We start from the raw sequence: 11,658 nt of genomic DNA on the forward strand, positions 1-11,658 counted from the left end.
GTCTGATAAGCGTCTGACTTTGGCTCAGGTCATGATCTCATGGTTTGTGGGATTGAGCCCTGCATCAGGCTCTGTGCTGACAGCTCGGAGCCTGAAGCCTGCTTCAGATTCTGTGTCTCCCTCTATCTCTGCCCCTACTCTATTCATGTTGCTCTCTCTCTCTCTCTCTCTCAAAATAAATAAACATTGAAAATAAAATAAAATAAAAATGGGCAGAAGACGTGAACAAACGTTTCTCCAAAGGCATCCAGATGGCTAACAGACACATGAAAAGATGCTCAACATCACTGAGCATCAGGGAAATGCAAATCAAAACCACAATGAGATACCACCTCATACCTGTCAGAATGGCTAAAATAAAAAAACACAAGAAACAAGTGTTGGGGAGGATGTGGAGAAAAAGGAACCCTCCTGTATTCATTAGGGGAAATGGAAACTGGTACAGCCGCTGTGGAAGAAATATGGAGGTTCCTCAAAAAGTTAAAAATAGAACTACCCTCTGATCCAGTAATTGCACTGAGGTATTTACTCCAAGGGTGGAAAAATACTAATTCAAAGGAATAAATGCACCCAATGTATATAGCAGCATTATCTACAATAGCCAAATTACGGAAGCTTAAAGAAGCTGTGTATACACAACAGAATATTATTCCATCATAAAAAAAAAACAATGAAATCTTGCCATTTGCAACATGGATGGAGCTACAGAGTATATTGCCAAGCGAAATAAGACAGAGAAAGACGAATACCACATGATCTCACTCATAGGTGGAATTTAAGAAACAAAACAAAGGAACAAAGGAAAAAAGAGAGAGAGACAAACCAAGAAACAGACTCTAACTATAGAGAACAAACTGATGGTTACCAGAGGGGTGGTGGGTGGGGAAAAGGAGGAAATAGGTGATGGGGATCAAAGAATACACTTGTCATGATGAAAACAGACGAACAAACAAAAACACCTTAGATTTGTGGGGAAAAAATTGTAACATGTTTAAGGCAATGTAGATAATGTTGCTATTAGTATAAAAACAGTAGGTTATATATGTATATATATTTATATAACACATATAAACATACATGGAAATACATATAAAAAACATAATCATATCTACTCTGAAGAGGCATTTAAGGGACTGAAGTTCAGGGTGGAAGATCTAACTGATACTTTTATTTACATTTTTACTGTTTGAGATGTGTGTGTGTGTGTGTGTGTGTGTGTGTGTGTGGCAAACACACACACACACACATATACAGCAAACACAAAATAAATATTTAAATTTTTTAAGTGTTTCAAATTTCTAAGACTACCACAATACCCTAAAAAATTTGCATTTATTTTTATGAAATTACTATCAGGTGTCTTAAAGAAATTATGAGGAATACGAGTGCCATGGAGAGTTAGGAGTAGATTGAAAGGGCCCGAGGATGGAAATAGGGAGACCAGTCAGAAGGCCATTGCAATAATCCGGGTAAGAACGATGGTCTGTGGTGGTCACCACGGAGGTAATGAAAAATGATCAGACTGCGAGAAAAGAGATTAAGGATATAGATGCCGACACAGATGTATAAAATCACATAGAGATCACATTTTATTGGCAACTGAATCTCTACCTATATACGGTAGAGAAAGTGGATGATGTTAACTACACAAAGCCTTTTAGCATATACATAAAATTATTTCCACAAGTTTTGTAGATTTTGTGCTATGTAACTAGTGAATGGCGAGCAATTAAAATCATTAGCACTCCTTCAGTTAAAAGTATCAGCTTTAAATGCAGACACACACATACACACACACACACACAATCAATCAATCAAACACTAATCTTCCTAACACAGAAAATCACTAAGTAATTTACAAAATAAATGCTGTTTTCAAAAATAGCTTTAAGGCAGTCAGGTTAAAAAGCCGTTGCTTGGCCTGGATGGCCGAGTCAGTTGAGTGGTTGAGCATCTGACTCTTGACTTTGGCTCAGGTCATGATCTCGCGTTTGTGAGATGGAGCCCCATATGGGGCTCCGTGCCGAGAGAACAGACCCCACTTGGGATTCTCTCTCTCTCTCTCCCTCCCTCTCTGCCCCTCCCCTGCTCATGCTCACTCTTTCTCTCTCTCTCTCTCTCAAAATAAAATCAACTTCAAAAAAAAGCCACTGCTTGGAATTGTTTAGCTTCGATTCAGGAAACATCAGCAAACTGAGAATTTTAAGAAAGACCACCATATTTTGGATAGCACTGCTCCACAGTTAACACTAGTGATATCACAAAAGCGTCATGTCATGTTGTTAAGACAAGGACTTCCCTTCTAGTTTGAACTCTAGCTTTATAGCTCTAAAAAGACATGCTAACATAAATGGGCTGAAAATATGATTATTTTTTCCTGACTCAAATTAAAAATGTAGAAACACGAATACAATGCTAGAACTTTCATCCATTAGTCAAGAGGCCAAGTCACCCTAGTAACTTTCCTGTAATCCCGAAGGCAACACAGTTTGCCGCTCATGAAAAGTAGTTCTGGGCCACAGTCCTGTTTCTCTTCATGAACTAGCAATGTTCCAGGTGAGCTCTTTGCCTTCCCGTGGGTTCAGTTTCTTCAGCTACAGAGTTGAAGGCAGTTTGGTTAAGGTGGCCTATGAGGGATTTATCCGCTTGAAAAGAAACTAAGTCAGCTTGGGACTCCCTGCTTTGGGAAGACATTTAAGGTAGAGTAAGAAGAAAATGTTTTTAAAGGTAGATAGACTTTCTTTTTTTTTCCATCTTGGCAATACTACAATTCAGAACTCCTACACTCCTGTTCAGAAAATATTTTGCTCATGGAATGTCAATCTAATGACTGATACTATTAAAAAGTCTGGGAACGAGACATTGAACAATAAGAATGTTGTTTAAAAACTTCAAAGGGTTTGTCATATTTAAAAAAAAAGTGGCATGCCTCTATCAGTTGGAATACCCTGCCTTTGAATTTTCAGAGCTAAGAATTTGAGCAGAGAAGAACAATGACCAAGAGATCACCTCATTTGAGCCATTCTGTTGGACATATAATCAATGCACACCAATCGAAAAGGAAATACTTTGATACACTATCAAGAAAGCAAAGTTCATGAAAATGGATTCTCACAGAAAAGATGATTCCGGCCACCAAACCACACAAAAGTACATTGTCTTGAATGAATAAAACAAAAGTAAGGCCATCGTAACTGAAAAATGTTCTATTTTCTCAGCATGTTTTCTCTGCTCCAATGGTGCAGGTACATTCTGCCCTGGTCTAATTGGTTCCCCTTTTCTGTTGCCATCATAAGGACTCCTTTGGAGGTTTCTAGTTGAATGTTGTTCCAGGTAACTTGCAAATTCTTCTTCTCTCAAAGTTACAAGGAAAGTCATTCCAGGCCCATTTGTCTTGGACATTAACAAGGATAACACAATTTTCATTCTGCTTATAGTTGTTGGGTTCACCCTCATGCCAGAATCTAAAATGAAAAAATATATATGTATATCTTTATATTTGTATTTGTGTGGGTGTGGGTGTGTGTGTAGATCAGGAGACATGTAGAGAAAACGCCTCCAGTGAAAAATTTAGAGCTGCACTCTCTAATAGAAATATAGTCATTTATTAGTAGAGAAGTTGCTCAATACATAACGGTCCTCTCTGAGCAGGCATTTCTATATCAGTATGCCTCGAGGCAAATGAATTCTCCTTGCTATCTTCTTGTCTTTGCCTAGAAAGTTTTCACCCCAGTCAATATACTTACACAATATGTGGGTCAAATGGTGTCTTGTCCACCCAGGACCACTGGCCTTCATGGTCCTCATCTGTAAGTCCCAGGAAATATGAAAACCGTCTATCCAAAAGTTGAATGATAAAGTTCTGCATAAAAAGGTAAACTTTTGTAAGTATATTTGCATTTGTCATTTAGTAGCTGTTATGTTAGGAAACGTGGGAAAAGGTCAGATGGATTACTACTAGCTAAGCACAGAAGCACTGTCATCGGACAGATCTCCTTTCAATCCTGCCTCTGCCATATATCGTGTAATGTCATAAGTGCTTATACCCCTCCAAACTCAAGATTTCTCATCTCCAAAAGTGGATGACTTCAAAGAATTACTGTGAAGAGTGAGATCATACTTGCAAATCACTTAGCACAATGCTTAGGATCGGATTTTTTTTAACTTTTGTTTTTAAAATTGTCTCTTCCTCTTAAAAACTGAGAACAAACTGAGGGTTGATGGGGGGTGGGAGGGAGGGGAGGGTGGATGATGGGTATTGAGGAGGGCACCTTTTGGGATGAGCACTGAGTGTTGTATGGAAACCAATTTGACAATAAATTTCATATATTGAAAAAATAAAAATAAAAAAAATAAAATTGTCTCTTCAATGGCTTGCATATTAAATTAAGTTCCATTGTATTCAAAGAGTCAATGAACCTGTAGATTGCAAAGCCATTGGAACAGAATTCTCCAGGAAACCCCCTTCACAAAGAAAAGAGTAGATTAGGAGTTACGGTACATCTCTGGAAGTATATTATATGACGAAATAAATTGTTTTTTTAAAAAAAAAACTGAATAAAACTTAAGAATTGTTTTTTATTTAGAATTACAACCAGACAGCTAAATTATTTTTCCTATGCTTTATCCTGAGAAGCTATCTCAGTCATGATTAACCATTCACGTATTCACTTACTCAGTCATGATTAACCATTCACGTATTCACTTACTCACCAAACATGTATCAGGTCCTATCCAGTGCGCCTAACACTGCACAAGACTTTGGAGATGCAGAGGTGAGGAAAGCATGTCCCCAGCCCTCTACAAAGTCAGAGTCACTGGAAGAGATGGGGCAGTGAACAGGTAACCTCCCAGTTAACACTAGTGAAGCAAGAGCCATGATCATGCAATACACAAAGTACCACGGAAGTATCTCCAAACGGGAACAGGGAGGATGGAGTAGGGAAGATGGTCAGGGTCACTTTCTGGAGGAAATAATACATGAATCAAATCTGGAGAGAACAGAAGTTGGCCAAATGAAGAAAAATAAGGAAGAAAGAGGAAACAGATAAAGCAAAGGCACAGAGACAGAGCAAAGAAATTCCTGTCTATGCCAAGAGATTCAAACCAGCAGAGAGACTGATGTGAGCCTCCCAACATACCTGCTCAGCTTCTGAGGTGATGGTGACCAGATGAGCCCCCATGTCCGTGCAGTTCCTCTCGCTCTTTGCCCATGTCTTGTTGTCATTCAGAGGTAAATAGCAACTGTCCTGGAAGGATCTCCAACCAGTAGGACAGCAATTCCAGGTGCTTCCTCGTGAGGAAATTGACATGAAAATTACTTACAAGGAGCCTATCGTCTGTAACAGATTGCATAACTTTTCTGCTAACTATGCAGTTCACATTTTGGGAAATAATACCATGATTACCAAAATCATCCTATTCCCCTTTTAATAAAAAATCCTGAAAACTACATTCTAAATATTCTCTAAACAAAACTGTCTGAATCACATCGTGACTGTGAGAAAATTAGAAGATATTCTCTTAGAAGACATCATCATTTTTCCATGTCCCTACATGTATCTTCTAGAATAAAGCCTTTTGTAGGAAATTATATGTAAAGGGAGAGGAGAACCTACTAGAACTGTCAAGCATTTCCCCATTTTCCCAGATGAGATTTTACAAATTCTAGAATGATAAAAGAGATAAAGTCCCTTCAGCAAAGCTGTATATTCTAGAAGGAAACAGTCCTTAAGATATGTCTGAATCAAAAGAAAATGGAATTAACTTAATGTTATGTTTTGGATGCCAAAAATGGACCCTAAATGTATTGTTATATTCTTCAGTTATTCAACTGACTACAGTCGTGAGAAATCTGTTTCTATTTATTGATGTTCATTCTTGCACCAGATGCTCATGTTTTTTAATCTCTCCTGGTTTACTACTGATTCCTTTAAATCCGATTATGAGGGGCGCCGGGGTGGCTCAGTCGGATGAGCGTCTGACTTCAGCTCAGGTCATAATCTCACCACTTGTGAGTTCAAGCCCCACATCGGGCTCTGTGCTGACAGCTCAGAGCCTGGAGCCTGCTTCAGATTCTGTGTCTCTGTCTCTGTCTGCTCCTCCTCCCTTCTCCCCTTTATTTATAAAAATTTTTTTAAATGTTTATTTATTTTTGAGACAGAGAGAGACAGAGCAAGAATGGGGGAGGGGCAGAGAGAGAGGGAGACATAGAACTGGAAGCAGGCTCCAGGCTCTGAGCTGTCAGCACAGAGCCTGACACGGGGCTCGAACCCACGGACCGCGAGATCGTGACCTGAGCCGAAGTCGGCCGCTCAACAGACTGAGCCACCCAGGCGCCCCTCCCCTTTATTTATAAAATAAACATTTAAAAAAAATTAAATCAGATTATGAACCTGAATAGAAATGGAAGTAAGACAGAAATTCTCCTATGCCCTTTGCTATCTGTACCTTTCAGTTTTGATTCCTCTTTGGTGCATGTTATCTTCGTGTAATACTCTGGTAACTTGAACATTCCCATGCGTCTCCTGCAGTGTAGAAAGCTGTAATGAGTCACTGTCAAGGGGGAAAACAAGTTAGTTTTCTTTTCCTGTAAAACCACTGAAGTAGGGAAATGGGGCTGGTCACTCTGACCTTTCTTTTCCCCTAAGAGTTAAGGTAACTATCCCTTTTCTTACTAGGCAGCTCCTTTGTTCCAGCTCTGGGTGAACTGGTTGAAAGGAGTTGCAAAAAAAATTTTTTTTTAATTTTTATTTAATGTTTACCTATTTTTGAGACAGAGAGAGACAGAGCATGAACGGGGGAGGGTCAGAGAGAGAGGGAGACACAGAATCCGAAGCAGGCTCCAGGCTCTGAGCTGTTGGCACAGAGCCCAACGCGGGGCTCGAACTCACGGACCGTGAGATCATGACCTGAGCCGAAGTCGGACGCTTAACCGACTGAGCCACCCAGGCGCCCCTAAAATTATTTTTTTTATTAGCACATTATCCATTCTGTGCTTTATGGCAGTAGTCCTGCAAGCCTCTGTTTTTTCTCACAACCTGTGTTAGGACGGAGATATTTAGTAAACACAGGGATCGTCCTGCTAAGATTTATGAGTCACATCCCACATACAACCCACTTTCAGTCTCTTAAAGGTAACTATGCCACTTTTAAAGTAATCACCTTGTGCTTTGCCTCACAATCGTACCCCTTAATGACATATCCCTAAACCATACAGATTAGATTTGTCTGCTTTTGAGCTTTACATAAATCAAATTCTAAAATATGCCTTCTTTTCCTTCGGCCATTCGCTCAGTGTTAACTTCTGAAATTTGTCCATATTGCTACACGCAACTATAATCGATTAATTTTGACTGCTATAAAGTGATCTGTTGTCTTAATGCACTAAAATGTATTTAGATATTCGTCTTCTGGTAAATATTTGCATCGCTTCCCGTGTTGACTCCTGTGAACTGTACGTACCACTTGGAGAGTTTTTGACCGTGCATCCTAGAGCACATAAGCATGTCTTTCTGTAGGATGCTACACACCTAGGAGCGGAATTGCTGGTAACAGGATATGCATATTGCCAACTATGATAGTGGCAAACTTTTCCAAAGTGGTTGTACTGTTCTATGCTCCCACTGATAGCAATTCTTTGAAGGTCCAGTCCCTCCACACCATCAATAGTCAATAGTGCCAGACCTTTCCATTGTTGCCATCCTGGCATATTTGCAAAGGTACCTCACTGTGAGTTGAATTTGCATTTCCCCCAAAACTTGACCTTTTTTATGTGTTCATTAGACATTTCAGGCTTTCTTTTCTATAACGGCTATTCGAAATTTTGCCTATTTTTCTGCTGTATTGTCAGTATTTTTTCCTATTGGGTCGAAAGGATTGTTTATATATACTGTCCACTAAATTTTTTTATCCATTTTTCTTATACATTAAAAACACCGTCTGCAATGGCTGTTTTATTTCTTGGTGTTTTTATTGTAGAGTAATTTTTACTTTAATATAGTCTAATTGGTCAACAGTTTCTTCACTGGCTAGCACACTTTATGACTTGTTCAAGAAATTATTTCCGGCCTTGCAGCGCCTGGGTGGCTGAGTCGGTTGAGCGTCCGACTTCAGCTCGGGTCATGATCTCACAGTCTGTGAGTTCAAGCCCCGTGTCGGGCTCTGTGCTGACAGCTCAGAGCCCGGGGCTGCTTCAGATTCTGTGTCTCCCTCTCTCTCTGACCCTCCCCCATTCATGCTCTGTCTCTCTCTGTCTCAAAAATAAATAAACGTTAAGAAAAATTAAAAAAAAAAAAAAAAAAAGAAATTATTCCCGGCCTTGAGGATATGAACATATTCTCCATGTATCTTCTAAAAAGGATTATCGATTTGCTTTTCACATTTTGGCCAATAATCTCCCTTGCATTGGTTTTGTACATGGTATAAAACAGGAGACTGATTTCGTTTTTTGAATAAGGATGATCAATGGTCCTCTAGCACATTAACTGAACAAATCTGTCCTTTCCCTATAATGGCAATATCCCTTTCTGTTTTATATAGAGATTCATATAGGCAGGATCTGTAACTAAGCTCTCTTTATCTTTCCTCTGGTCTATTCATCCATACTTGCACCTATGCTATATTAGTGTAACTATAATAACTTTACACATGGTCTTGGTATTAGAAAGAACAAATCTTTCATTGTTCTTCGTTTCAAAGAGGCACCTGGGTGGCTCAGTCGGTTAAGCGCCAGACTTCAGCTCAGGTCATGATCTCACGGTTCATGAGTTCGAGCCCCACGTTGGGCTCCGTGCTGACAGCTCGGAGCCTGGAGCCTGCTTTGGATTCTGCGTCTCCAACTCTCTGCCCCTCCTTTGTTCATGCCCTCTCTCTCTCATAAATAAATAGACATCAAAAAAATTAAAAAAAAAAAAAAAAAAGCCAGACTGCAGTTCATCAGAAAGTTGGGTTTTTGCTGGTTACTCTTTACTGATAACATGCAGCCCTTAGTAATCTCAGTAAAAATGGGGTATGATTTACCATAGTCACCACCCTTCATATGTATAGAAAAGGGACTCTAACTTCCATATTTTGTTCCCTTACACAAGACAGCACCATCACGAATAGAAGGTTAAGTGCAGAGCTCTGGATTTTAAATTCAAGACCTTGAAAAACATTATGAATTGAAATGTTGGAGGCAAATCAAGATAACAAAAGGCTTAGAGCAACTTTATGAAGTTTAGTTGAGAAAATAATTCACAAAGAGTTCCACTTTTGGTAATAACTTACCCAAACAATTTGCAATAAAACAAGCACTGAGGAGTGAGATGAAAAAAATAGCAATGGCCCAAGGGATCAGGTGGGAAGGCTGGCCTTCTTCTACAGGGACAAAAAGAAAGATAGATTGTCTTCTCAGCCACAAGAACTAAGAACTAAGGAAAATACTCTACTGAGGAGCAAGCTAAACATGAGATCATCCAAAATATTTTAGATCTAGCAGAGAGCTTAAAGATTTCCTCCTGAATAAGTCAGTTTTAGAGCTTACTGATACACACATACATGCATAAAAATATAAACTTTTTTTTTTAATAGGAAGGGCTTTTTATAAGCAAGACACAAAACCCCCAAATAATAAAAAATTGATAATGTCAATTACGTCCATTAAAGTTTAAACATCTATATAACATGAATAATGTTAAGACACAAGCACCATATGAAAGAAAATTTTGTCACAATATTATTGTCTACGCTGTGTAGAGAATTTCAAAAGTCAATTCAAAAACTAAGCAAAAACCGGATCCGGATATTTGCTGAAAACTTAATTTTCTGAAATTATAAATGGCCATTAAACAAAAAAAGGATGTTCAAAGAAATGTAAACTACAATATAATGATATACTTTTTCACAAATGAGAGTTTTAGAGGAAAACAAAAAAAAATGCAGTGTTGGTAGGGTTGGGGGGAAAATTAACTCTCTTGGTGAGGAAATGAATGCAACTGCCGAAATATAAATTAGAAAGCCTTCAGACAGACCAAGTTAGCAGCCTGTATCAGTTTTCAAATGCATTACATTTGCCGCGACAATTTCAATCCTAGAGATCTGTCATATGAAAATAACTGAACTTATTTACAGGAAAGGATATTCATTGCAGTACCAGAACCAGAAACCAACACTTGCTTGTGTATTAGTGCAGATTCTAAATTATGGCAAGTCTCTATGATGGAATTCTGCACAGTGATTAAAATAATCATATACATCAGTAAGTATCAACGGAAAAAGTCTTCAAGATGTGTTGTTACATAAAAAATTTCAAGACCAGTGTATTCTGTGCTCCCATCGAAGTTTGCCATGCTTGGGTTGATGAGGTGAAGCAAAACATTAATTTTTAAATTATGTATTTCTGCATTTGTTCTCTTTCTCAAAAATATTACTCAATATTCTTGTAAAGCAAATACATTGTGACACTTAAGTGCAGCATAAAAGGGGATAACGGCAGAGCCCCCAGGTAAACTGTGAGCCTTGGTCATCGTGTTTTGTAGATCTTCCTTCTTCCTCTTGCCTTTAAAAGAATCTTCCCGAATTGCTCTCTTTCTTCCCATCTTATTTTTCTTTTGTATACTTTACCTCCTCTTTTGGCCCAGTTTGCATTTCATAAAGAAGCTTCCCTTCCCAACATAATCGAATCTATCTATGACCTTCCTCTTCACCAAAGTCATTGTCATTTCCTTTAATATCCTCCTCCTCCTCATCTTCAATTTCATAACTATAATTTTGTTAATTTGTATTTTTAAATCCTAGTCCTAATTATGGGGTGCCTGGGTGGCTCAGTGGGTTAAATGTCCAATTCCTGATCTCGGCTCAGGTCACGATCTCATGGTTCATGAGTTTGAGTCCCTCATTGGGCTCTGTGCTAACAGCACAGAGCCTGCTTGGGATTCCCTCTCTCTCCCCACTCTCTGCCCCTCCCTCACTTGCTCTCTCTCTCTCTCTCAAAATAAATAAACTTAAAAAAAAATCTTAGTCATAATCACATTTGTCTCTTTCAAATTGAAAGGAGAGAATGTACTCACGTTTATTTTGAGGTTCTTGGCTCATTGTGTATTAACTCTCTTGTTGTCCAGTGGTTGGGAGAACCAGAAACCTCTTGTATTTTTCCACAAGGGTGTTGTCCTGTGAGTAAGGGAGTATACCCTCAGAAATACTTGAGAGTGAACATTAATCTTACTTATTCCAAATAAGATCAGAAAGCTCCCTGTATAAAAAATAAGTCAAAAGAAGTCTTTTCAAAGACGGGCTTCCTTTGATTCACTCTGGGACACAGAGCAAAGACAAAAGGAAATTGGGAAAGCAACACCCAAAAACAGTCAGTAGAAATTTCCAGAAGTATGTTGAGATCACTATCAGCGTGTCACATGAAATTACTCAATTTGTTTTTATTCATTCACACAAAATGTTTAGTAATGCCCCAGAAAGAATCATTATTATGTCTTATAAAAATTTAATAAACATTCCCTCATCTTTTTTCTTTTTCAAAGGCAGTTACATGTTTGAGGTAGATTCTCCCCTAAGACGTTCTCTGAGCTCAGTTAGTTGTGTACAGGATGGCAAAAGACAATGTGTGCAATGAGTTAAAGCTTCTAATGTACACAGTGCATGTGTGCTGTATGTAAAGACACA

The 11,658-nt window shown here is 38.6% G+C and overlaps 1 protein-coding gene across 1 annotated transcript; it reads right to left on the reverse strand.

The window, feature by feature from the left end:
* Window positions 1–1,236: 1,236 nt before the first annotated feature.
* On the reverse strand, window positions 1,237–11,319 carry CLEC4D (C-type lectin domain family 4 member D). Its single transcript, XM_060658499.3, has 6 exons — window positions 11,052–11,319; window positions 9,271–9,360; window positions 6,451–6,555; window positions 5,142–5,293; window positions 3,747–3,862; window positions 1,237–3,464 (listed from the first exon to the last, which is right to left on the reverse strand). The coding sequence occupies exons 1-6, from the start codon at window positions 11,074–11,076 to the stop codon at window positions 3,314–3,316; spliced, it is 639 nt and encodes a 212-aa protein (XP_060514482.1). The 5' UTR covers window positions 11,077–11,319; the 3' UTR covers window positions 1,237–3,313.
* Between the last annotated feature and the right edge of the window lie 339 nt (window positions 11,320–11,658).

This window comes from Panthera onca, chromosome B4 (assembly GCF_046562875.1).
Source record: "Panthera onca isolate mPanOnc1 chromosome B4, mPanOnc1 haplotype 2, whole genome shotgun sequence".
Taxonomy (NCBI): domain Eukaryota; kingdom Metazoa; phylum Chordata; class Mammalia; order Carnivora; family Felidae; genus Panthera; species Panthera onca.